The 25612-nt window shown below is 46.9% G+C and overlaps 2 protein-coding genes across 4 annotated transcripts; one reads left to right on the top strand and one right to left on the bottom strand.

Moving 5' to 3' along the window:
• On the top strand, positions 161-24696 carry LOC8073505 (putative uncharacterized protein DDB_G0271606). 3 transcript variants are annotated; one of them, XM_021465341.1, is made up of 13 exons: positions 161-401; positions 979-1076; positions 1279-1508; positions 2192-2359; positions 2999-3359; positions 3454-3597; positions 5384-5536; positions 5629-5745; positions 6166-6243; positions 6339-6488; positions 9009-10784; positions 23559-23609; positions 23763-24696. In XM_021465341.1, the coding sequence occupies exons 1-13, from the start codon at positions 329-331 to the stop codon at positions 23844-23846; spliced, it is 3483 nt and encodes a 1160-aa protein (XP_021321016.1). In that variant the 5' UTR covers positions 161-328; the 3' UTR covers positions 23847-24696. The 3 variants fall into 3 exon arrangements, with proteins under 3 accessions (XP_021321016.1, XP_021321018.1, XP_021321019.1); XM_021465343.1 differs by having other exon boundaries at positions 886-1076; positions 23763-24641; XM_021465344.1 differs by lacking the exons at positions 161-401; positions 979-1076; positions 1279-1508 and adding an exon at positions 1553-1926 and having other exon boundaries at positions 23763-24641.
• LOC110437099 lies at positions 20228-21190 on the bottom strand. The gene is made up of 2 exons (XM_021465345.1): positions 20856-21190; positions 20228-20622 (listed from the first exon to the last, which is right to left on the bottom strand). The coding sequence occupies exons 1-2, from the start codon at positions 21121-21123 to the stop codon at positions 20588-20590; spliced, it is 303 nt and encodes a 100-aa protein (XP_021321020.1). The 5' UTR covers positions 21124-21190; the 3' UTR covers positions 20228-20587.

Here is a 25612-nt window from a genome sequence, read left to right as displayed (position 1 = left end):
TTTGAAGATGTAAATTTTGATACTATATTTTTTATAAATCTAGTTAAAATTGAGAGCCGTCAAAAAAAAAAAACCCGTGAGATAGGGACTTACTATTTTTGGATCGGACGACGGAGGGAGTATACTCTGCGTACTTGGGAACCTGTAGGTATTTCTGCTGTCTCGCCGATGGAAATGGAGCAAAACGCAGGTCCACTAATCCTAGGAGTACACCACAGGGAGAGCCGGAGAGCAACCGTTACAGACTTTGGGAGGTTGGAGACACGAACCCAATACCGCGGCCCTGCCAGCGACGGCCTCGTTGACGTTGGCGCCACCGGAGGTGGAGATGGAGCCGGAGTCCGATGCCATGGCCCTCGCGTCGGACGCCGCGGCGCCTGAGCTCCCGTCGTCGCAGCTCGGTGAGCAGATCCCGTGTTTCCCTATCCTTTCCTTTCGAGGGATTTGCGTTAGTCAAAATTGTTGCTGATTTCAACTAAATTAAAGGACCCTTAAAACGCCAGCTCCTTTCTAATTCAGGGATTTAGGTAAAGGTTTCCAGGTTTTGAAGTGTGGTCTGAGCTACGTTAACACTGATTTTGGGGTTATGGTACTAAACCTGTTTGGGAGGAGTGTCAGTCCCTATCTAGTAGTAGTAGGTCGATTTGTGCCACTTTGTTTGTCTTGGTTAAGAACTCAGCAAGTGCTGATACCTACATGTTAAATGGAGATCATGTCTGATTGCCCTCAGCACTGTGAACGCTTTAAGTAGGTTTTAGGGTTTTGTTAGAATGTTAGTTTGTCTAGTACTTCGTCCAGTGGTTCTTTGCTAATTCTTTTATTGAGTAGCAAGGACAAGGCATTTTCACTAACAAATATAAAATGAAGCTCATTTCATGTGGTTAGGTGGAATCTTTTGTCTCTGCTCATCTGCCAACAGTTGGTACTGGAATTGTATCTGAACAATGCATTGAACATGACTGTTTGCTTATCTACCAGATTTTTTCAAGACAAGAGTTCGATTATTATGTGATAGCAACATGGGAGATTTTGATGCTTGGGTATCATTAATAAATGCTGCAGATGGAACATCAGCAGTAAGTGGAATCTTTCTTAGTGTTTTATTTAATTATTTTCATACTTTGCTACTGCCTCTCTTTTTTTCCTCATGTGACCCATGACCGCATACAGAGATTGATTGACTGATGTGTTTTCGTTGAGTCCTTTCAATGGTTTTGAATGCTGCGCCAATGTATGTTACAAACATTCATCTGGCTTCTGATGATAATGATCTTTCAGGATGACATAGACGTCATAAGCTTGGTGTACCATAGCTTCTTGTTGGAATTTCCTTTGTGCTATGGTTACTGGATCAAGTATGCAGCTCACAAGGCACGACTATGCACAACCAGATATGTAGTGGATGTTTACGAACAAGCTGTCCACGCTGTACCTCATTCTGTTGATATTTGGGTCAGTTACTGTGGGTTTGGTATATCTGCATTTGAAGAACCTGCTCATATCAGAAGGTGAAGGAAACATCAGTGTGATCTGTGTTTGGAGTCAATCTTTCTTCTTATTTACACTGATGCGAAAATTTCCATTCTCCTTAGTCTTACCATTTTCTTCCTTTTCCCATTTTGATCTTTATGCGGCAACTTAACATATCATGTTAGCTTATATGTTTTGAATGCCACAAATTGAGAATTTGTTCAGCTATAATGGATATTTTTTTATTAATTCCTAACTTCTACCTAGTAGATAGAATTGAAAGATTAGGGCAGAGAGAAAATTGATTTCACAAATTGTTACTAGAAAAAATTGAGCATTTTCTTATATGGAGTAAAATTTTAATACGGGTATCATATCAGACTAGAGAGGCTTTGAGCATGATGATCAAAGAAGTGAAGACCTCAGGAAGAGAAATAACGTATTGCTGGAAGCCGGGTACCCTCATTGAAATATATTAACCATTCAAATCTTTCTGTCCCCTCCCCCACCCAAACCATCCACTCACCAATTGAAATTTGTTGTTAAGATTTATATTATAAGCATTATAACCTGATAAATTTGACCCTTTCCTGATGTGGTCAACTTATTCTCAAGTTTTATCATGTGTACCTTGTGCTTTCTGATGTGGTCAACTTATTCTCAAGTTTTATCATGTGTAACTTGTGCATATCTCATACTAATACCTCTTCATACATGCCAGTTTATTCGAGAGGGCTTTATCTCTTGTTGGAAAGGACTATTTGTGTTATCACCTGTGGGACAAGTATATAGAATTTGAAACCTCTCAGAAGCAGCTGATTCAGCTTGCCACCATTTATATCAACACACTGAAATTTCCCACAAAGAAGTTGCACATGTATTATGAAAGGTATATCCTCATATGATATCACATTGATTTAACATTTGCACTTTAGGAGTTATGGTACTGCAATTGGGCTGTCCTCACTATTGTTATTATTATTACTTATGAGTATGAAAGGTTTTCTGCTGCTCTTGTTAGTTGTTATGCTGCTCTTTTACTCTTCATACTAATGGTAAATGATAAAACATTTCTTTTCTGTTAAGCTCCAATCCTGAATCATATTATCAATATGTAAATTGTTTTTGAGTTAGTCAATGCAGAGCTGACATTAAACTGCCACCTCCTCTTGATATGTGGAGACAATGGCAAATAGCTAACCTCCAGTTACTACTTACAAAAGAATATGCTAGGATGTTCGAGAAATCTAATTCTTGTACTTCAACTCAAATGAAATCTTTTGCAGCCAATAACAAAATGCTGACCTTACTGATCAAGGTTACAATACATCTAATAGGATTGCCAAGAGATTTATGCAGGCCCTTAATTTGCATATTAAGAATTGCTTTGGATAACTAGGACATGTTTATACTAGAACTGTCCATGCCTTCACACATCAAAGTTTCTTAATTTATTGAGTTATTTTGTATCTTACTAATAGACCTCTTTTCTTTCTTTCTTTCTTTCTTGGGATCGTAAATGTGCCAGTTTTAGAAAGTTTGTAACATTATTGGAACAAGAGGTGACAAGTTGTGTTGCTGAAATTTTATCAGAAGAAATGCATGCTTCTGAAATGATAGGCGCTGAAGATTCTGAATTGGATATATCAACTATTATTGCTAACTTATTTGACCAAAAAGGTGGGCATCTTAGTCCTGAAACATTGAAGCATTACTTATCTGCTGGGGAGAGGCTCTACAAAAGGTCCAGCAAGATTTACAAAGAAATCTGTTACTTTGAGGCATCCATAAAAAGGCCTTTTTTTCATGTCAAGACACTTGATGATGATCAGCTTGAAAACTGGCACCAGTATCTTGACTTTGTTGAGAAGAATGGGGATTTTGACTGGGTATTATTTTTTAGTTTTTTTTTATGCAGAAGGCTAGCTTCATATATTCTATTCAAGAATCTGATTACTTCATGTCCTTGCCTTTCATTTGCAGGCTGTAAAACTTTATGAGAGGTGCTTGATCCCTTGTGCTAATTATTCGGAGTTTTGGATCCGCTACGCAGAGTATGTTGATGCTAATGGCGGCCAAGAAATTGCAAACCATGCTCTGGATCGAGCATCATCATGTTTTGTAAAGGTATCACTTGGTAACATACTTGGCGTTTTACATATTCCCATAGTTTTGAGATTGTGTAAGGACCCTATGTACTTGTGTGTTATGTGCATAGTTGGATATGGATCAAGGACGAAGGGTACAGTACCTGCTCTCATCTTACTACTGGCAGGGGCACAGAGTCCTCTGTATGGCAGTGGCTTTGAGGCATGGTTGAGGGAGAGACTAGATAACTTCTTTATATAGATACAGAACTCTCTTAGCATTATTCCAATCTATATGATAACTTCCTCAAAAAAAAAAAATCTATATGGTAACTGATACAATTCATAATCTTTTTGTTGCCAAAATTAATCATTTTGGTATAGGAACGGTCTTAAGAACTGTGACTTTGATCACTAATTTCTAATGTAATATATCTCTATAGTATCATGATACTACTTTTCAAGTCCAATCTACTCCCTTTATTCCATTATACAGGGCGCTTTCGTATTTTTGCTTTTGGCCATATTACTAGGCGGGCTAAAGCATCGAGGTGGCAGGTAATTGCTCAAGACAGCTGAAGCGTCACATGCATGCATGAGGGCCTAGCACCGAAGTGCTGGATGCTCTCGGTATGAATTAATTTGGTGGAAGAGCCAGGGAAGAATTTACAAATGTGGGCTGAGTACTGCACAAGAAACAGAATGACAGACAGACTTCATGGCCAGCGGTGCGGATAATTACGCGAGTTAATATGTTTGCATGCGAGATGGACGGACGTCTTGGTATCTGTAAAATGGAACAGAGGGAGCACTAATTAAATTTCAACACATGCATTCACTAACTCTTGGTACTGATAATAATAGCTTCTCAAGCAAATATTGCTAGTATGATGATATAATTATCATTTGAATCTCAGTGCTGAGCACCTTCATTTTCAATATGTAAAACAATATTGATTGTCAAAATTTAGATATTTTGACTTAAAGCAACTCAAAACATATTTGGTTGTGACTGAGGGAGTATGTACGATAAATAACTGATCATAGGATACTAATTAATTGTTTTATGTAAACATATATGCATTCTGGATAAGATAAAAGATCTCACAATCCTCACCACATCCTGCTACAGTTCCATAGGAGCTAGCAGACCAATTTTCTGGAAAACAGTGTGCTACACTTCCCTCACGACCACACAGGATATCTGCAGGGGTGTTAATGGTTTCAGGTGTTTGATCACAAAGTGGGCATGCCGTTGGGCTTGGCTATTCCTTCTCTGACAATCTATTGCAGTCCAACAACAATTAAGGATAGCAAGCCATAAGAAATTTTATTATTCTATGGGACTCCATCCATGGTGCGAATTGAATGGTTCCAACAAAGAACACAAACACTTTTGATACATCTCTTTCCCTCAACTCTGATGCTCAACAATGCTAGAAGATATTTTTTTTTTTAAAAAAATGAGGGGACACAGTTCCAAATAGCTGCACCTAAAAGTTGTATTCGTTCCTCTTCCTTGTGCAGTATGTCCTTTGAATTGAGAACCTCTATCACTCTGCAAGCCTCTACTCTAATGCTTTCACGTTATTATTCTTTATATGAATCTGTCATATGCTATGCCTGTTGTGACTTGGTACAGTTTCTGATTTTATGTACCCTTTTTGGCACATGAGTCAAGCTTTCATTAAATTCATGGACCATTAGAATTTTGTCACAAGCGTTTCAGAACCTAATGGATGGAAAGATGTAGAACATGCACTTTTCTGCTAGCAATACCAGTCTCATTCTTATTTTATTCTCTTTGTTTATTTCCATCCAAGCAGGAAGTTCCAACTTTCTGCATGTATTATGCGTTATTTAAAGAGCAAATTGGTGATGCACTGGCTGCGCGCTCTCTTTTTACTAAAGCAAGAAGTTACTTCAGTTCAGGGTTTTATGCAAATATTAATAGGCTGGCTAACATGGAAAAACGAATGGTATACACCAATACATTGTCCCTTTTGTATCTTTTATAAACTTGTACCCTTTGCCAGAATATTATCCTCTTACAATGTTTAAATGTTCATAGGGAAATACTAAAGCAGCTTCTGAGATATATGAGACAGCAATTGAGGATGCAATACAGAAGAAGAATATAGAGTTGCTTCCTGACCTGTACAGCAATTTTGCTCAGTTCATATATGCAGTAAGAACAAAGTACTTTGCCATGGACTTCGAGTATGCTATGCCCATTTCAATTCTTATACATGCTTTCTGCAAAGACAGCCTTCAAGTCCATGAAATGAAATGTGCAGCTTGTAGGTTGTTCATTCTTTGTCAAACATGTATTCACATATCTGCGATTGACTGGAATTAGATTAATATATCTGTGGGATCAATGTTTGTAGCAATTTTTGTCTCTACTTCTAAAGATGTGAGAAACTGTTGATTTTTCTGTTGTATGTGCATTATCAATGTGTGTAACAAAATCTGTGTCTGCTTCTATGGTAAGATACAGGGAACTGTTGATTTTTTATCTAACATATTATTCATTGCTACTGTCTGTATGGCACTATTACATTTTCCTTTTCTTTTTTATTTTAGGCTAATATGTTGTTCAATACAGGCAAGTCATAGCATTATTGAGGCTAAACAAGTCTTTGTCAAGGGAATAAATCGTGTACCCTGTAAACCATTGATTAAGGTGTATAATTTATTGAGTACAGTTCGTACAGTATTTACCTTTACCTGTACATAAAGAAGCCTCGGTAATTTTTATTTTGTTATTTTTCTGATTAGGGATTCATACAGTTCATGAGTACACATGGAGGGCCTAAAGACATACCTCTTCTTGATTCTGTTATTTCTAATGCCGTGACTCCAGGATCTGATGTATCTACAGCCTTAAGCACAGAGGACCGTGAAGATATCTCATTGTTGTTTTTGGAGGTTAGAGAGTTTCCAATAGCTAAGCAATTATTTTCCTCCCCACATGTTCCTTTAGTAGGGGGTGTACAAGTACCTGTTGCATTTGCAGTTTGCAAAATGGCCATCTATGTACTTGTGCAGCTCCTTCACTTCAATCACCAATCAAATGGTGACTTGGATGAAATAGGGGTGTGCACAGGATATGATCCTCTTCAATATGTACTGGTACAACACACTTGTCTACACATGATGGAAAAGTTCACACAAATAATTCCGATATTTTATTTTTAAATTGATTGATTGATAACTAAAATAAAGTCGTCTTTTGTTTTGCTTTCTCTCCACTTGAAATGTACCATGTATTTTGCATTGAACACGTCCCATCAAATGTTTATTGACAGGTAGATATTAACTCTAACTAGGAGCAATGACAATGGATGTGGTCCATTAGACGGTCAACAATAAATTACGCATGTTTTTTCTTTGTTTAAAGTTTAGTCGTTGGCATTGGGGATTCAAAAATATGTATATGTCATGCATTTATATATTATTATACTGAATCAGAATAGCCTTGTGCTATAGTTTGTAATATCTTAATGGTTGGTTTGGGGACCTCGAAGCTCAAACCAGAATAGGAATCCTCTGCTTATCAAATGGTAGGACAAAGGAATCAAGTTGAGTACTGGGTTGTCTTGTCACTACTCAGTGATTATATTATCTAAGAAAGAAATATTTGTGTACCCGTTTTTGATAATTTCCTGCCAGAATTGCATTCTTCATTTTGATTTTGATGTGTGTGTGTTTGGGTCTTTGTATGACTCCTTTCTCTTCTACTCTTAATACAATGATACACAGTTCTCCTGTGTATTCGAGTTTTTTTTTATGATAGTTGTCATCTTTTTTTTTTAATGTTTGTGCTACTTTCCATGAACGCCTTATGCATAACTAACATTCTCAGAGTACTAAGTTACCTATTCTCCTCTTGGCAATAAAAATTTTGGTGCTTTTTGCAGAGACAGCCAGAACTTTCTTACATCAAACTCCTTGTGCATGTACAGATTTAATTTAGGACATCAGAATTGCATTTCTGTTAGAAGTTTCTTTTTTTTCATAATGTATAATCTTCCACATTAAGTTTAAATCTAGTATGTGGAGGACCACTAAAGCAACCGGAAGTCCGCAACAAGCCAACAATTACAACAAAGCCTTTTAGTTGATTAGTTCCAAGCAGTGGCAGATCACACTCTAAATTTTATGTGGTGTGAGTACACATGACAAATTAACTGGTATCCAAGATTTCAAAGTTTGTCCTAAATTATAAGGGATTCTAGCTTAAAAAAAAAGGGATTCTAGGTGAATTAACCCTCCATCTTAGTTTAACAAGGAAGCATTCGCATGCATACCTACCATTAATTTTAATTTCTATTACTAATCCAAATATGGTAGCCAGGAAGGGTTATATGCATCATTTAGTTTATCACATAATGTCTTAGAATTCCTAGGATGCCTTATATTCCAGGACAGAGGGAGTAGTATAAATGATTGCATATGCGGTATCCATACCACATTCTTATTAAAATGACACAGATAAGAGTACGAATGGTTAATAAATGGCATAGTTAAAGTTTGAAGGTGGCACCTTCCATAAAAAGGGCATTCGTCTTCAACACCATAATATAATTCATTAATTCAACATTACCAAGATCCAATTGGTAAAAGAACCAACCTGTTTGTTCAAAAACTAAATCAGTTAGTGTGTATTATATGGGACAATATATCTCAAATGTAGTAAATCATTGGACACTGTGGCAGTATGTGTTGGGTGAGTAGCGAGCTGCACATAGAGAGAGAGAGAGAGATGCGGCTGAGGATGTTATGGCCTGTTGATCTGTGGCCTATGGGCTATCAATTGGGCTATACCACCAGTCCATCAAGGCATTGTGGGGTGGTGGTGCTAGGGGTGTCCGTTCGTCCTCACCATTGGTACCTGACCCACCCTGCTATAGAGGGCGCTTGCCTCTTGTTCCAAGCGAGTTGAGATAAGCTAGAGACAAATGCAAGAAGAGGTAATTGTAATGATAGTAAAGGGGGCTGAGATTCTTGGTTGTGGCTCACAGGCTGAGTGATGTAAATTGCTGACCACTAACATTGGAAGAAATTTTTTTGGGGACTAGAGGAGTAATAAGCATTTGGTTGAGCCATGTGCTAAATTGTTGTCGGAGATTAGGCAAGATGCTTGTTTACCTACCGATCCATCTTAGCTAATGGATATTCCCTTTTTTTTATTTTCTGAAGGAAAGGGATGTTCCCTTGTTGTTGCCATTTATTTCTGTTGAATCTTAATAATAGTTGATTTTTTTTTAAAAGGCAAATCTTAAGTGTCATGCTGGGATAACTTGAGATAATTGTAGTCTTTGCTTGAAATTTGCTCTGTTTTGCTGGTCATGCTGAGGGAACATGCAGCTGTGACAGCAGGAACTCTAAATAGATTGTCTCCTGTATACGCTATATTGCATGCCTCATTTGTTTTCCTGCTCACAGTTTGTTGACCTCTATGGGGGTATTAAAGAACTCAGAAAGGCGTGGGCTCGGCATACTAAACTGTTTCCTCACAGCACTGGGAACATTTCACGGCATTATTCTACTATGGGGAATAGCCTTCAAGAGGCTAACAAGAGGAGAAAAACAGAACCTTTGATGGTTGCTCATGATCATTCCTTAGCACCCAAAGCTGATGATTTTTCTCTTGAAGTTGATAACGAGAGTGAACCACAAGTGGACAAGGACATTGTGGATTCAGGAAAAGGACATAGGGATGCAGGAGAGCAGAAAGCTTTAGAGATTGTCAATTCACATAAAGAGACCATCAGGGTTGCTCAGGAATGCACCAACATGGTTCACAGTGAACATATCCTGGAAAAAAAAGGAATGCAGAAGCAAATGAATCCACATGCCAAAGAAGAGACTAATCAAGATCTAATCTTGCATAAACAAAATGATGAGAAAACAAATTCTTGTGAGGTGGAGGCTCCTGTAGCTGAGTCAGGTGACTGTGATTCTCCTTCCAAAGCAATCGCTAGCTCTGAGAACATCAATTCTCAGGGCAAGGTCATTGAGGTATCTGCACGCAGCCATCTAGAAACAGTATGCTCAAAATATGATTCACCATCTGGATCAAACATGCACAAAGAAGGAAATTCTGCTGGTCCAGCTCGAATGTCTCCAGAGCTGGAGGAAAGGCAACATGTGGAGGTTCAGGTAAAAGTTGACACAGAGCATGATTTGTCTGTCAGTAATGCAAACCTAGAGAGATCTTTTGATGGTCCAAATCCAACTGAATGCGACAAGGAAATCTCTGCCATTGGTCATGGGAGTCAAGACCATATTCAATCTTCGCAGTCACATGAACTCTCAGCCTGTGCAAAACCTTCGAGCTTGGACTTAGCGAAAACAAAATCGGATACTTTCGGTTTTCAAGCTCAACTTCAACACCAGTTGGGGGATGCTCAAACACATCAATCTAATAACCTTTCACAAAACATGCAACAACAAGAGCTTACAATGGCTCAGAATGTTCAAACATCTGCACAGATTCACGATCAATTAGTTGCACAGTCTAATCATGGAAACCAACAGTATCTCCAAGTGATGCAAGGGTATGCATCACAAATGGGGCAATATTACCAGCAACAACTGTATTACCTGCAGGCTCAGCACAATCAACAGATGCAGAGTCTGCAACAGCAACAGCTTCCAACTGAGCATCTTCAGCAAAATTTTATGCAGCAAGTACAACAGCTGAACCAGCAAATGGTACTTTGGCAACAACAAGTGCAGCAGCAGCAACAAGTAGTACTACAACAGGCACTGCCAGTCCAGCAACTTCCTGATGAAAAACAGGGTCAGTGTCCTTCCGGGGATACCAAACACGACCAAAATAAACAGCAGCAAAAAGCACCTCAAATAGATCAACAAAGCCAGCAGTTGCAGCAACAACAGCTTCTTTATCTCCACCAACAGCAGCAGCAGCAACAACAAATGTATCTTATACAGCAGCAGCAGATGTATCAACAACAGCAAGCTCAGCAACAGCAGCTCTTTCAGCAGCAGTTAATGCAACAACAACAGTATGTACTGCAGATGCCACAGCAACAGCAAGACTCAGTTCAGCAGCAACTGTTTCACCAACAACAGCAGCAGATGATGCTTCTTCAGCGACAGCAGCAACAGCTTATGCAACAACAGATCCAACAGTGCTTGCAACAGCAACAAAACCAACAAGGGCCCAAGGATCAGACTTACAAGTCAAATCCTCAGGTACTTACCCAAATTCTGATGAAATACAATAAGGGCATACACATGATTGTAGCCCTTGCTGTACTCTAACTTTTATTTTATTTTTTGAACAAATTCGAACTTTAAAATTTTCAGCAGTATTTCAACACCAAAGTTCAATTCTCTTGTCATTCTTTTATGTTAATCAAGCTCCTGTGCCTTTCTTCAAGGTGTTGCACTTCAAGATGCTTCATCATAAAAAAGTTTATCAAATCAAACATCAAGTTTTAATGTGATCAAATGTCTAACTTAGGTATAACTTTGGCTCTTTGCTGTATGGAAAAAGTTAATACGCATAGGAGAGGGCTTGTTCAGCATGTATCCATTAGTTAGTTAGGTTATAATTCTTATGAACCAATCTAACTTCTGTCCAGAGGGTGGGAAAGGGAGAGTCAAATGAAAAATGGGACAGGGTATCTTGTTTATTCAGCTAATGGATATCCACTCTTGGTTTTGTTATGTTTATATATTTATACCATGGATGTCCTCTACTCAGTTTCATGGACCTTCGGTGGTTGGTGGTGGGGAAAAAAAGCCTCGACCAGGTGGCGTATCCCCCTGATTTTATTTTTATGAAGTTTGTGCCAGCCTTTCGAACTTGAACTGGTGACAGGGGTTTCATTGACCCATGGATTTGAATGGTCTCACCAGTGTAACTCAATCGGGAGAATTTGACTAGTGGTGATGGTTCATGTTTGCAGAGCACATAAGTAGAGTTTTTGTAGACCATTTTGTTAGGTAGCATTACTCTATTCATCTTGAACACAACTGACTATATGAGTTAAACTCAATTCTTGAGGAAAGGGTCATGTAGGGCATCCTCTCCCAGCTTAGTATGTCACATGTTCCACTGGTATCAATCAGTCAGAGCACTCATACGGCCAGCTTAGTACTCCCAAGTGCCTCCAAGTTATCTTTGATCTCCCTTCTCTTTTCTTGTGTCTCTCTTCTATTTGGCTCTGACCCCTTGCTGTTGGCATTCTGTTTGGCTAAAGTGCTGTCCGGCACCATCGATGGGGCTGGGACCTCAGCCAACTACCTCTCATTTTTTTCTTGTTGTTTTCCAAACTTACCCTGACATTGCTATTTGTGATGACATGATCGTCTCTGCTTCTGAGATAATGTGTTAAGGAGCAATAATCATGATCATCACCACTTGCATGATGATGGCCACATTTGCCCACCTGAAGTCCATATTGGCTGACTATGACAACAATGGACAGGGAGCCGAGGGGGGCTGGTGCTCTCGTTAACTAAAATAAAATATCATGTCGCAATGTTTCAAAAAGTCATGTATGTAGTACATATAAAGTTAAGTATAGTTGCAACAATTCAGTTTAAAACTCATCATAGATGTCAAGAAACAAAGTAGACAAGCAGTCAACCTGGCACTGTTCATCTTGTGCTGACAGTGACACATGTTTTTTGAATCTCAACATCGAAGATAAATTTTGAACTGAATTGTTTTGGCTACACTGAACTTTAGTTGTACTACATACATGATGATGTTTTGAAACATTGCAAAAATGATATTTTAGCTAAAGAGGGTGCAGGGTGTTAGAAGAAATGGCCAACCAAGTTTCTATTCAGACCCCAAGGGGGCAAAAACATAGTGTGTACATATGCAAGGAGAACCTCCAAGAAAGAGAAAATAGAAGAACACATATATACATCTAACACCCCCCCCCCCCCCCCCCCCTCTCAAACTCATGGTGGATCAACAACACTGAGTTTGGAAAGCATGAATGTATGCTGAGCTCGGGTCTGTGCCTTGGTGAAGAAATCAGCTAGTTGAACTTCTGAAGGCACATGGTGGAGAGACACAACTTGATCATGCACCCGTGACCTCATGTAGGAAGCATCAACACCAATGTGTTTAGTGAGCTCATGTTTGACCGGATCACGAGCAATACTGATCGCACTAGTGCTATCAGTGGAGAGAGGAGTGGGTGTAGTAACAGGGACACCAAAGTCTTCAAGAAGCCATCGGAGCCATGTCACTTCAGCAGCCACAATCGCCATAGCACGCAGCTCAGCCTCAGCACTCGAGCGGGATACAACAGTTTGCTTCTTGGTTTTCCAGGCAATCAAGGAGGAGCCAAGGAAAACACAATAAGCAGAGAGAGAGTGGCGATCAGTGGGATCACTTGCCCAAGTTGCATCAGAATATGCCTGAAGCTGGAGTGAGCTAGAGCAAGGAAAGAAAAGGCAACGGTTGGTGGTTCCACGAAGGTATTGCAAAACACGAAGAAGGTGAGAATAGTGGAGCTGGTAGGGGGGGCCGAGACAAACTGACTCAAGATATGAACAGAATGTGTGATGTCAGGGCGAGTGATCCCAAGATAAACAAGGCTCCCAACAAGCTAGTGATAGCGAGTACGATCAGCAAGAGGAGCACCATCAGTGGGTCGGAGGTGAACATTGAGCTCCATAGGAGTGTCAACAGTACGGTGATCAGTGAGGGCAGCACGGGAGAGGAGGTCCTGAGTGTACTTTTCCTAGGAAAGAAAAATACCATTAGATGTGGGAGGTGACCTCAAGACCAAGGAAGTAACGAAGAGGGCCCAAACCAGACATAAGGAAGGTCTCACTGAGATGCTGCTTCACAAAGGCAATAAACTGGGACTCATCACCCGTGATGATCATGTCATCAACATAGAGGAGAAGAAGGGTGCGACCACGAGAGGAGGTGTGAACAAAGAGAGCACGATCATGATCACTAGGCTAGAAGCCAACAGCAAGTAGGACAGAGGAGAAACGCTCAAACCAAGCGCGAGGAGCTTGTTTAAGACCATAGAGGGAACGACGCAGCCGACAGACCATTCCATCAGGAACGGAGTAACCCGGGGGTGGCTGCATATAGACTTCCTCACGGAGCTCGCCATTTAGGAAGGCGTTCTTGACATCCAATTGCGAGATTAACCATTGACAGACAGAGGCAACAGCGAGAAGGGTCCGAACAGTGGTCATGTGAGCAACAGGAGCAAACGTCTCCTCGTAATCAATCCCATACTCCTGCTCAAAACTACGAGCCACAAGGCGAGCCTTATAGCGCTCAAGAGAACCATCAGTGCGAGTTTTGACCTTGTAAACCCACTTGCAAGTGATAGGAGTGATATGTGGGGGTTTGGGAACAAGATCCCAGGTGCTAGTACGCTCTAGGGCTGCAATCTCCTCAGCCATAGCATGCTGCCATTCCGGATGATGAGCAGCCTCCCGATAGGTAGCAGGGCTCAGCTAAAACAGTAGCGGTGAAGCCAAGGCGTTCGGGAGGACGAAGGGTGCTGCAATCATGATGATCATAGCGAGGAGGAGACCCAGGAAGAGGGCCAAGGATGGACGGAGAAGAGTCAAGGGATGGAGCAGGGCATGGACGACGAGTATAGACGTGAGTGATCACACGGGAAGGACACAACGGGGGCTGAGCGACCGGTGGTGGTGGTTGTGGTGGAGGAGATGGCGAGGATGGAGTGATAGGAGGTGGTGTTGAGGAGGAAGACAGTGGAAGATACCACTCAGGTAAAGTAAGAAAAGAGAGGGACTCAACGGTGTTAGGATGACCAGAGGGAGAACGAGGATAGTAAGGGCGAGACTCGTCAAAGGTGACATCCCGAGAGATCCTCATCCGTCGAGCAACAGCGTTATAACAGCGATAGCCCTTATGTTCTGTACTGTACCCAAGGAAAACACACTCGACAGACTGAGCAGTGAGTTTGGTGCGCTCACGAGGTGGAAGTAGAACATAACAGATACACCCAGAGCAACGAAGATGATCATAGGAAGGAGGGCTGCCGAAGAGACGTGCATAGGGAGTGCTACCCTGAAGAGAGGTGGAAGGTTGGCGGTTTATGAGGAAAACGGCCGTGGAGATAGCCTCAGCCTAGAAATGAGGAGCAAGGGCAGAGGAGATCAAGAGAGCACGTGCAGTCTCAAGAATGTGGCGGTGCTTGCGCTCCGCAACACTGTTCTGAGCATGAGCACCAGGACATGAGAATTGGGCAAGGGTACTCTGCTTAGCAAGGTAGGAGCGATGGGCAGTGGAGATGTACTCACCAGCAGAGTCCGCACGAAAAACACGAATGGGAGAGTTATATTAGGTGCGAACAATGGTAGCAAATTGCTGGTAAATGGAAAGAAATTTTCCTCGAGAGGACATCAGATAAATCCAAGTAAATCTCAAATAGTCATCAATGAACAACACATAATAGGATTGCCCTCCTTTTGAAGTTATGGGTGCAGGACCCCATACATCAGAGTGAACAAGATCAAAAGGTTTCTGGGACTTGTACTCACTGACTCGCTAGAAGAATAGGGGAGTTGCGACTGCTTGCCAAGTTTGCAACCCGTATAGTGTAGAGCAGTGTCACTAGAAACAGGGCCTAATACACCACTACCAACAAGACTGGACAATCTAGCACCAGAGAGATGACCAAGACGACGATGCCACTGAGCAAAAGAGGTAGTGGGTGAGGCAGCTGAAGTAGATGCCGGAGAACCAGGCGATGGAAGGAGCGAAGCGGATGAAGGAAGACGCAACCAATCAAGCTCCCATAGGCACTGGGAGTCCCCACGCCTAGGACCAGTTCCCACAAAAAGGCCCGTACGAAGACCCTAAACACAACAAGAATTAGACTCAAGAATAATGCGACAACCATGATCAGTAATTTGTCCCGCAGAAAGAAGTTGCATGGTTAGTTGAGGAACATGCGAAACATTAGGAACCTCAAAAGAAAAGGTTGAAAGAACACCTCTCTCAGCAACAGGAAGAGAAGTGCCATTAGTAGTGCGAACAAGGATGGGTGAATCAGAAGATGACAGGGAGGACAAATGAGTGGTATGGGGTGTCATGTGAAAAGAGGCACCAGAATCAAGAAACCATGGTGGTGAGATACCTGACGAAGGATGAGGAAGAGGTGTCGAACCATACGCCTGAGCTGTAGTCCCGTGAGGGGAGGCCTGAGCTGCAGTAGTGAGGCGACGGAACATGGCAAGAACCTCCTGCTCCGCTGCAGACACAGAGCGAGTGCCATGCGGAGTAGAGGAACCACCAGAGCCCGAAGAGTGGCACCGATCACGGCGCCAGTAGCGGTTGCGCTGCTTCTTACGACAATCCTTCTCCTCATGACCATAAATCTTGCAGTAGGTACACTGCACACCAGAGGGGACCCCCGCCACCACCGCAGGCTGGGGCGAGGACAGAGAGACCGATGGGGGTGAAGCCACCAGAATGGCAGGCTGAGCATGGCTCACCCCCCCAGTCCGAAGTCGAGTCTCCTCAGCCCGGAGCTCAGGCATCGCCTCGGCAAGCGATGGGCGCGGACGACGAGTCAGGAGCTGTGCGCGAATAGTCTCAACTCTGGACGCAGCCGAGAGAGGAACTCGTGGAAACGAAGGGTGTCTCGCTGCTCACGGTGCCGGTCACAACACCGACAGGTACCACCACCACAGAACTCTGCCCCCAAATTGTCCAGGTGATGCCAGATGCCAGACGTCAGTCATCTTACGGTGGAAGTCGTTGACTGTAGAATCGAGCTGGCGAAGCGACTGTGCCTCCTCAACAACAACAAGATACATCGCCTCATTGCGGATCTCATAATTGCGACGAAGATGATCCCACATGAGGTGGGAGGTGGCAAGACCTCTGAGGGAGCGTGCAAGATCAATCTTTATGCTCGCAAGTAAGATGGCCCTGGCTGATTTCTCCTCACGCAGCCAAGTCTCATAGAGGCCAAGATCAGATTGATAGGTCTCTATCTCAGCCTCAAATGCATCAAGGAGAGCATATTTGGCTGCATCATCAGCATCTGGAGGATAGGTAGGCTGCTTAGGAAGAATTGGAATAGGACAGATTCGATCACCCGTAAGGTAGCCCCACAGCAGCTGTCCATCCATGTGGACCTCCATATGAAAGACAAAATCGACCCAATTTGTGCCATTGAAGATGACCGGACACTTGGGAACGGGAATGGCACCCGGACGAATGCGACTAGGGGATGCCATGGAAAAGATAAACAGCAAAAGCTTCTCGTGTTCCCCCTCTGTTCTGGTTATCTTTTTTTTTTACCAGAGGAAGAGGGTCACGGGACCTCCTCAGCACGGACAGGAGACCGCGTGTGGGGATGGATGGAGGCGACCGCGCGCAGGGGCGAGCGAAGGCACAGAACAGAGGAGGCGCACGGGAGGGCGGGCATGCGCCTGACAAACAGAGGAGGCACACCTTCGCGGGCGCAAACGGGAGGGCGGGCGCGAGCTTGCCTCACGGGCGCAAAGGAAGGGCGAGCTCGGGCGCGCGCTCGCGCGACGACGGCCGCGCGGGCGGACAGCGGGAGGATGGCGCCGGCGCGACGGACAAGGGGCCGGCGCGGGCGGCGCGACAGACAAGGGCCGATGTGGACGGGCGGCGCCGGCGCGACGGACGGAGGCCGCGTAGGCTAGGTGCCGTCGGGGTTGGTCGCCGGCAGAGAGAAGGTGAGTGTTAGAATTAGGGTTTCATTAATGGGCTGACCCTAAACCAGGGTGGCCATATAATTATGGATACATGGGCCTCATGGGCCTAGCCTCATGGGCCTCATACACATATACTCTAACATCCCCCCGCAGTCTGAACTACCGTCGCAGCGGAGTTTACAGACTGGACACGAAAGAAAAGAAGTACAACACACGAGCCCCCCCACAGACACAACTAGCCACCGGTGATGTTGAGGCTGGTGCGGAACTCGGTGAAGGTCGAGGACGGGAGACCCTTGGTGAAGATGTCGGCGAACTGGGAGGTGGTCGGGACGTGGAGGACCCGAACATCGCCGACAGCGACCCGGTCCCGGACGAAGTGTAGATCAATCTCCACGTGCTTGGTCCTCTGGTGCTGCACAGGGTTGGTGGAGAGGTACACCGCACTGACGTTGTCGCAGTAGACCAGTGCGCTCCGGGAGAGAGGGCTGTGGAGCTCGGCGAGGAGCTGACGGAGCCAGGAAGCCTCGGCCACGCCGTTGGCGACAGCACGGTACTCCGCCTCGGCACTGGAGCGGGAGACGACCGGCTGGCGCTTGGACGACCAAGACACCAGGTTGCCGCCTAAGAAGACGGCGTAGCCAGAGGTGGAGCGGCGGGTGTCCGGGCACCCGGCCCAGTCGGCGTCGGTGTAGACGACGAGCTCGGTGGAGGGCGACCGTCGGTGAAGGAGAAGACCGAAGTCGACTGTGCCGCGGAGGTATCGTAGGATCCGCTTGAGAGCGGTGAGGTGTGGCTCCCTGGGATCATGCATATGAAGGCAGATCTGCTGAACTGCATAGGTGATATCCGGCCGGGTGAAGGTGAGGTACTGAAGTGCCCCGGCAAGACTCCGATATGCAGTAGGATCTGTCACTGGTATACCCTCAGCCTCTGAGATCTTGCCCTGTGTGTCAACTGGAGTGGAGCAGGGCTTGCAGTCAGTCATCCCAGCTCTCTCCAGGATATCAAGAGTGTACTGCCGCTGGTGAAGGAGTAATCCAGCAGGGTGAGGCTGAACAGTGACCCCGAGGAAGTGATGTAGAGCACCCAGATCCTTCATGGCAAACTCCTGCTGAAGAGAGGCGATGATCCGCCGAAGGAGTGACTCAGTGGAGGCTGTGAGGACAATGTCATCAACATAGAGCAGCAGATAAGCAGTCTCAGTCCCATGGTGATAGATGAACAGAGAGGTATCTGACTTGGCCTCCACAAACCCCAGAGTCTGTAGAAAAGCAGCAAACCGATGGTTCCACGCCCGGGGGGCCTGCTTGAGGCCGTAGAGAGACTTGTTGAGCCGACACACCATGTCAGGACAAGCAGAGTCAACAAATCCCGCCGGCTGACTGCAGTAGACTGTCTCAGTAAGAACGCCATGCAGGAAGGCATTCTTGACGTCCAGCTGATGCACGGGCCACCCGCGCGTGAGAGCCAGTGAGAGCACCGTGCGGACGGTGGCCGGCTTCACCACCGGGCTGAAGGTCTCGTCGTAGTCGACACCGGGCCGCTGAGTGAAGCCCCGGAGAACCCAGCGAGCCTTGTACCGCTCAAGGGTGCCGTCAGCCCGGCGCTTGTGGGTCCAGATCCACTTGCCGGTGACGATGTTGGAGCCCGGCGGTCGTGGCACCAGATCCCATGTCTGGTTGGCGAGGAGGGCCGCGTACTCCTCTTCCATCGCGCGGCGCCAGTGAGGGTCCAGCAAGGCCTCGCGCACGGAAGAGGGTACCGGTGAGACCTGCGAGTCCCCGGGCATCGCCGCAAGAGCCCGGGGCTGCAGGGTCCCAGCCGCGTGTCGCGTCACCATCGGGTGAACATGACGCGGGTGTCGGTGAAGGAGCGGTGGGTGGTACACCGGCGTCGCGGCCCGAGTAGCTGGATGCCGCGGCGGCGGGGTCGGTGTCGCCGGCGGAGAAGACGTCGCCGGTGGCGCAGGTGACCCCGGCGGAGAGGGGGCCACCGGCGCCGCCGGAGGCAGCGGCGCCAGCCGGGCACGTCGCTGGTAGACGCGCACCGGCTGGGCGTAACGTGCCGGTGGTGGGGCCGGAGTCGGAGACGCCGGCCCGGGGCCCACGTCGGGAGCACGTCGCTGGTAGACACGCACCGGCTGGGCGAAGCGTACCGGTGGCGAAGGTGCCGACCCGGGACCCGCGTCAGGCGCAGGGGCCGGGCCAGAAGGTGGCACCTCGGGACCCGGGCAGGGTAGAGGCCCCGAGGTGTCACGGGCGACAGGCGACGTAGCAGTACCTGCAGGAAACACCGGAAACGGTGGCTGGACCACCGGGTCAGTAGGAAACACAGAGGAGAGGTCATGCTCCGAGGTGGAAGCAGGAGTGGCAGTGGTGGAAAAGGGGAAGATCGACTCGTCGAACACCACATGGCGAGATATGAGGACTCGACGAGAGGTTAGGTCGTAGCATCGGTACCCCTTGTGATCCGGGGAGTACCCAAGGAAGACACAGAGAGTCGAACGGGGTGCCAGCTTATGAGGAGCGGTGGCGGTGGTGTTGGGATAACACGCACACCCAAAGACTCGAAGGTGATCATAGCGAGGAGGGGTACCAAAGAGAGCGTGGTGAGGTGTGGGAGCTGGACAAGCAGCGGAAGGAAGGCGGTTAAGGAGGTAAGTGGAGGTGTGCAAGCTCTCGGCCCAGAAGCGAGCAGGAAGAGAGGCCTGGAGCAGGAGAGTGCGCACGGTGTCGTTGGTGGTGCGAATCATGCGCTCAGCCTTGCCGTTTTGAGAGGATGTATACGGGCAAGACATGCGCAACTGGACACCGTGAGAGAGAAAGAAGGCACGGGAGGCGGAGTTGTCGAACTCCCGACCATTGTCACACTGGATAGCCTTGATAGTGAGGCCGAACTGAGTGGACACCCAAGCGAAAAAGTGGACAAGCGCGGGGAAAGCATCAGACTTTGCACGTAAAGGAAAAGTCCAGGAATAATGAGAATACTCATCCACCACCACAAGATAGTACTTGTATCCAGAAATACTGATGACAGGAGAGGTCCATAAGTCACAATGTACAAGGTCAAAAATGCGGGCCGCATGAGAAGAAGAACTAGAAAAAGGAAGACGAACATGTCGGCCCAGTTGGCACGCATGACACAAATGCTCATCGTGAGCCCAAGTACATCGAATATCGGAACTACGACTAAGCTGCATCAAAGCATCACGTCCAGGATGGCCGAGACGCCGGTGCCAAGTAGTGGAGGTGGTGGTGGCGAAGGCAGCTGACAAAACTGGCGAAGGAGGCGAGGCAGATGCCGGAAAGCGAAGAGTGTAAAGGGGCCCCGTGCTGTCACATCGGAGCAGAGGACGCCGGGAAGCCAAATCCTTCACAGTAAGACCAGAAGAGTCAAACTCGACAGAACAAGAATTGTCAGCTGTAAAACGACGAATAGAAAGAAGATTGTGAACCATAGAAGGAGCAACAAAAACATCAGGAAGACGAAAGGAACCATGGGGGCCGGCAGCACCCACAGAGGTGACAGGAAGACAAGACCCATTAGCGACCATAATGGACGAAGGGAGAGATGGAGAAGGAGGGCGAACAGAAGAAAGTATACCGGGGTTAGGAGTGGTGTGGTAAGTAGCCCCAGAGTCGGCGACCCACTCCGGCCCGACTGGGGGTGTCAGGGCCATGGTGCTGAAGGAGTGCGCCAAGGCCGCCTGGTCCCAGCCAGCAGACCCGGGCAAGGTCGCCGGTGGAGTAGCCCACGAGTGCGCGGGGAACGGGGCCGCCCACGGGGTCACTGAGGGGAACCCCGGGGGAGCACCCGCAAGCATGGCCGCCGGCGGGCGAGGCTCGCCACCGGAAGCCTGGAACGGCCACATGGAGATGCGCCCTGACCATGGGTTGTTGTAGGATGGCCAGGGTGCACCCCGTGGAGGTGGCGGCGTCGTCGTGTTGCCCCCACGACCTGCTCCACGTCCCCCACCACGACGACGGCGGCCGCCCCGACCCCGCCCCCACCCCCGCTCGGCCCGGGGGGAAGGGGACCAAGAAGAGACGACTGTGGTGGGGTGGCGGGACGGGGCGGAGTGGCAGCGAGAGCAGTCGAGGAGGAGGACGAGGACCCCGAAGCGGAGGTGGACCCAGGCTGTAGGCCCTGAGTAAGCTCCTCCATGACAAGGTCGTCACGGACCTGCAGGAAGGTGGGGAAGGGCCGCTGCCTGGTGATCCACGTCCGGAGGTAGGAGTACCGGTCACTGAGCCCGCGGAGAACGTTGAGGACCAAGATGCGGTCCTCCACGGGCCAGCCGAGGTCGCCGAGGGAGTCCGCCATACCCTTCATCTGGCGGCAGTACTCGCTGACGGAGAGGTCTCCCTGGACGAAGGTGCGGAAGCTCGCGTCGAGCCGCAGAGCCCGGGCTTCGGCGTTGCCCAGGAACTGGCCCTCGAGCGCCAGCCAGGCCCCGCGAGCGCTCGGGGTGTTGCGGACGAGGTCGTGGAGATCCAGGGAGATCGTCCCCAGAATCCAGGAGAGGACGACGCTGTCGAGGCGAAGCCACGAGGGGGTCGGGACCGCCCCCGCGGCGTCGAGGAGGACGTGGTCGTCGAGGGCGTAGCGGCGGAGGGTGAGGAGGACCAAGTCCCTCCAGCGAGCGTAGGAGGGCGACTCGGGCTCGAGGACGACCGGGACGAGGAGGCGTATGTTCTGGACGCCCCCTGCCTGGTAGTGGAGCTGCACCACGTGGGGGTCGGTCGGATCGTGCCAGACGACCGGAGCCGATGCTGAGGACGTGGTCCCGACGTCAGGCGAGGCCGGAAGGCCGAGGAACTGCTCCGCGTCGGCAATCTGGCGGGCCAAGGCGTCGGCCGCGTCACGCTCGCGCTCCCAAGCGAGAGCGGCCTCACGCACGCGGGCCCGGCCCTCCGCAGCTGCAGCACGAGCAGTGGCGAGAGCGGCGAGGAGGGTGGAGTCCGGACGATGCATCACGGGCGGCGGAGGCGGTGCAGGGAAGGGAGCCGTGCCCACGGCAGGAAGCCCCCTGGACAGGGCGCCCCCGGCTGTGAGGAGTGTCCTGGGCAGAGTCTCCATGTCCAGGGGCATGCCAAGCCCTGCAGCAATGGCGGCAGCAGCTCCCCTGGCGTAGGCTGCTGCGCTCGAGTCGTCGTCTGCTGCAGGCGCGCGCTCCCCTCGCGCCGCACGCGCTGCAGCCGCGAGCGCTGCCGTGTCCGCGAGCGGTGGAGCATCCGGGCGCGCGTCTGAGGCCGCGCGTGCTGCGTCCGCGCCCGCGCGTGCTACGTCTGCGTGCACGTCTGCGCCCGCGCGCGCCTCTGCCGCCGCACGCGCCGCGGCTTCCGCGGCAGCCGCCGGCTCCGCGCTCGCGACGGCCGCCAGGAGGAGAGGAGGGCGGGTCGCGGCCGGCAGGGGAGGTCGGGCGGCGGCGGCGGCTTGGGCCCAAGTCGGGTAGGGCAGCGCCGGGAATTGCTGGAAATAGGGAGGAGGAGGAGAGGGAGGAGGGTCCCGGCCTGCCATGGCGGCGGCGGCGGCGCCCAGGCAGCTGGCCGGCCGGCGGCGGCGGCTGCTGGCCTGGAGGCGGCTGGGAAGGGGAGGAGGAGGAAAACCTAGGCTGATACCATGTTAGAATTAGGGTTTCATTAATGGGCTGACCCTAAACCAGGGTGGCCATATAATTATGGATACATGGGCCTCATGGGCCTAGCCTCATGGGCCTCATACACATATACTCTAACAGTGAGGATTGGAAACCCTAGCTTGATACCATGTTAGAAGAAATGGCCAACCAAGTTTCTATTCAGACCCCAAGGGGGCAAAAACATAGTGTGTACATATGCAAGGAGAACCTCCAAGAAAGAGAAAATACAAGAACACATATATACATCTAACACAGGGCACCATATAATTTTCGAACACCGTATATGGTGTTGGCTGTTGTGCCAGTTGCCATAGGGCTGGTCGGGGCTGCCTGCTGAGGCTGCTACAGAGTAGTTGTAGTTTTTTCAAGAGTACAGAGTTAGACAAAGCAAAAATGAGTCTTGGATAGCAAGTGCTTGTTATGTATGTTTCTAGTTTCGAGGATAATTTGAGCATGGCACTGAACCAGGATCTCATGTCAGATTTTGCTATTGTCTTGGTTATTTTGCTTGTGAACTGAAGTTATGTCAGATGAGCAGCTCATTTGCTGGTTCATTGATTTCTTACTGTCTAATTCAAAACTTCACGAGCAACCCTGCCTGCATGCGCAGGGAACCTATCTATATCTTGTCTGCCATTGGTTCTGAGATATTATCCCTTTTTCAGGATGGAAGGAACAGGCAAATTGAGCATGGGCAACTGTCTGAAGCTTCACAGGTGACATTAATTATCCACTTGTCACAGTTTCAATCATGTCGTTTGGCATACCTGAGGCTATTATTGTCAGTATTAGTTAATTATTTTTTTGACATTTCCAATCTTGATTTCCCTAAAAAAATTCTCAAATCCTGCTGTACTTGTCTCCTGTAGAGTGATGGTTCCAAACTGCGCAGCAGTGAACAATCTGAGTTATCCTATCCCTCAACTCCTCAGTCACAACACTTGAATCACTGAATCATTTAGGGTTATGTATCAACGAACATACTTAAGAAACATGGAAGGCGCATATCTATTTCCTTGTGTTGCTGCCAGTAGATGCTGATTCTGTACTTTGTCCGAGTGGTGATGATGTGCTTCCCTCCTGAATGGTGATGAAGCTTCAACTCCATGCTACAAATTTTATAGTGGTGGGCGCACCATGCACCTCAACTGACAGGTGAGGTGACTTGAATCACAAGAACTAGTCTCTTTGGAATCGCATCCTGCAAAATCTCAGCTGTGGTTGATAGCTTGTTATGAGATTCTCAGTAATGCTCACATGTCAAGGAAAACGGGCGATGTGATGTATTGGGGAGTTGAATTGCTGGGCCTTAGTGAGGTGCACTCATTTTTTTCAATTGAGACTTAGTCAAGCAGGTATATCAAGATTATATTTGGATGAAGCGTGTGATATCCTGTTATGGCTCTTATATACTATAATGATATCATGTATGGTATAGCTCTGGCACAATAGGGCTGAAAAGAAAGCAACTACCAACAGCCTGGAAACTTACAATTCCGCCAACCTGGTGGTACACGTGTTCATTCATACACAGGAATTCACTTGGCATATTACGGATGTGTCAACGTCATAGGTGATAATGTTAGATACTGAACATAGTTGTTTTATTTTAAGTGTTTACCTGCTCAAGCATACTAATTGTAGGGATTGTAATATGAGATTCTATGTTTTTTTATGGTTATGTTGTGTTTGGTGCAGAATCTGATTAGAAAATGAGATATAAAATGCCCCGTGTTAGGACATGTACATACCAAGATATGAAGATAGCCCAGAAACCATATTTCCATTCTCTCCAAGGTTTCATATTTTGTATGTCGTGATGCAACTCCAATTGAGAGTTTAGAGGGTGTTTAGATGCTTTTGGAATAACAAAAGTTTTGCTTCTAATCTTTTGCTGTAAAACTTTTGCCCATTTAAACTTTACATCTTGGTGTTTAGATGCATGATAAAACTTTAGCCATGCATACACAACATTCGCCGCCATGACGTTTTTGCCCAGTTTAAGTTTTGCTCTTTTTTACCTATGCTATTTAGATTCTTTTTATCAAGAGATGGGGTAAATCGTAAAATTTTTGGCAAAAGCGGTGAACTAGATAGGCCCTTAGGCTAGTCTCAATAAATGTTTCATAAGAGTGTCATACATCATTAAATGAAGAAGTTTTATGAGATGAGAGAGGAGTTTCATCCTCATGAAACTCATGTGGCTCGGTTACCTAGTTATTATAGTCTTGATAAATGTGCCATGAAACTATGCACCGCCATCTTCCCTTTTTGTTGTGGAAGTTAATATCTTTAAGGGGTGTTTAGTTTCCCTTAATGTTGATCATTACTTTTGATGTTACTCCCTCCGTCTCTAAATTTGTTGTTTTCGCTTTCTAAGAAACAACTTTGACTAAGTATATATTAAAAAAAATATTAATATTGATAATACAAAATTAGTATTATTGGATAGATATTTAAATCTAGTTTTTTAATAAATTTACTTAGAGACAGAGGTATTGTACATATTTTATATAAATCGAGTCAAAGTTGTGAGCACACAAAACGTGACGACTAACATTTAAAGATAACACTTAAAGACAGAGAGAGTATATTAAAAAATATTTATGAAAATGACAAGTGGACTGTCTGAAATAGACAGACCAATGTGTCAGTCTGTGTTACTTTATATTTAGAGTTTGCTTGTTGTAAAATTTCCCTTAATAACTTGTATGTAAAA

Source organism: Sorghum bicolor, chromosome 7 (genome assembly GCF_000003195.3).
Source record: "Sorghum bicolor cultivar BTx623 chromosome 7, Sorghum_bicolor_NCBIv3, whole genome shotgun sequence".
Classification (NCBI taxonomy): Eukaryota; Viridiplantae; Streptophyta; class Magnoliopsida; order Poales; family Poaceae; genus Sorghum; species Sorghum bicolor.
This window is presented reverse-complemented; position numbering and strand designations above follow the sequence as displayed.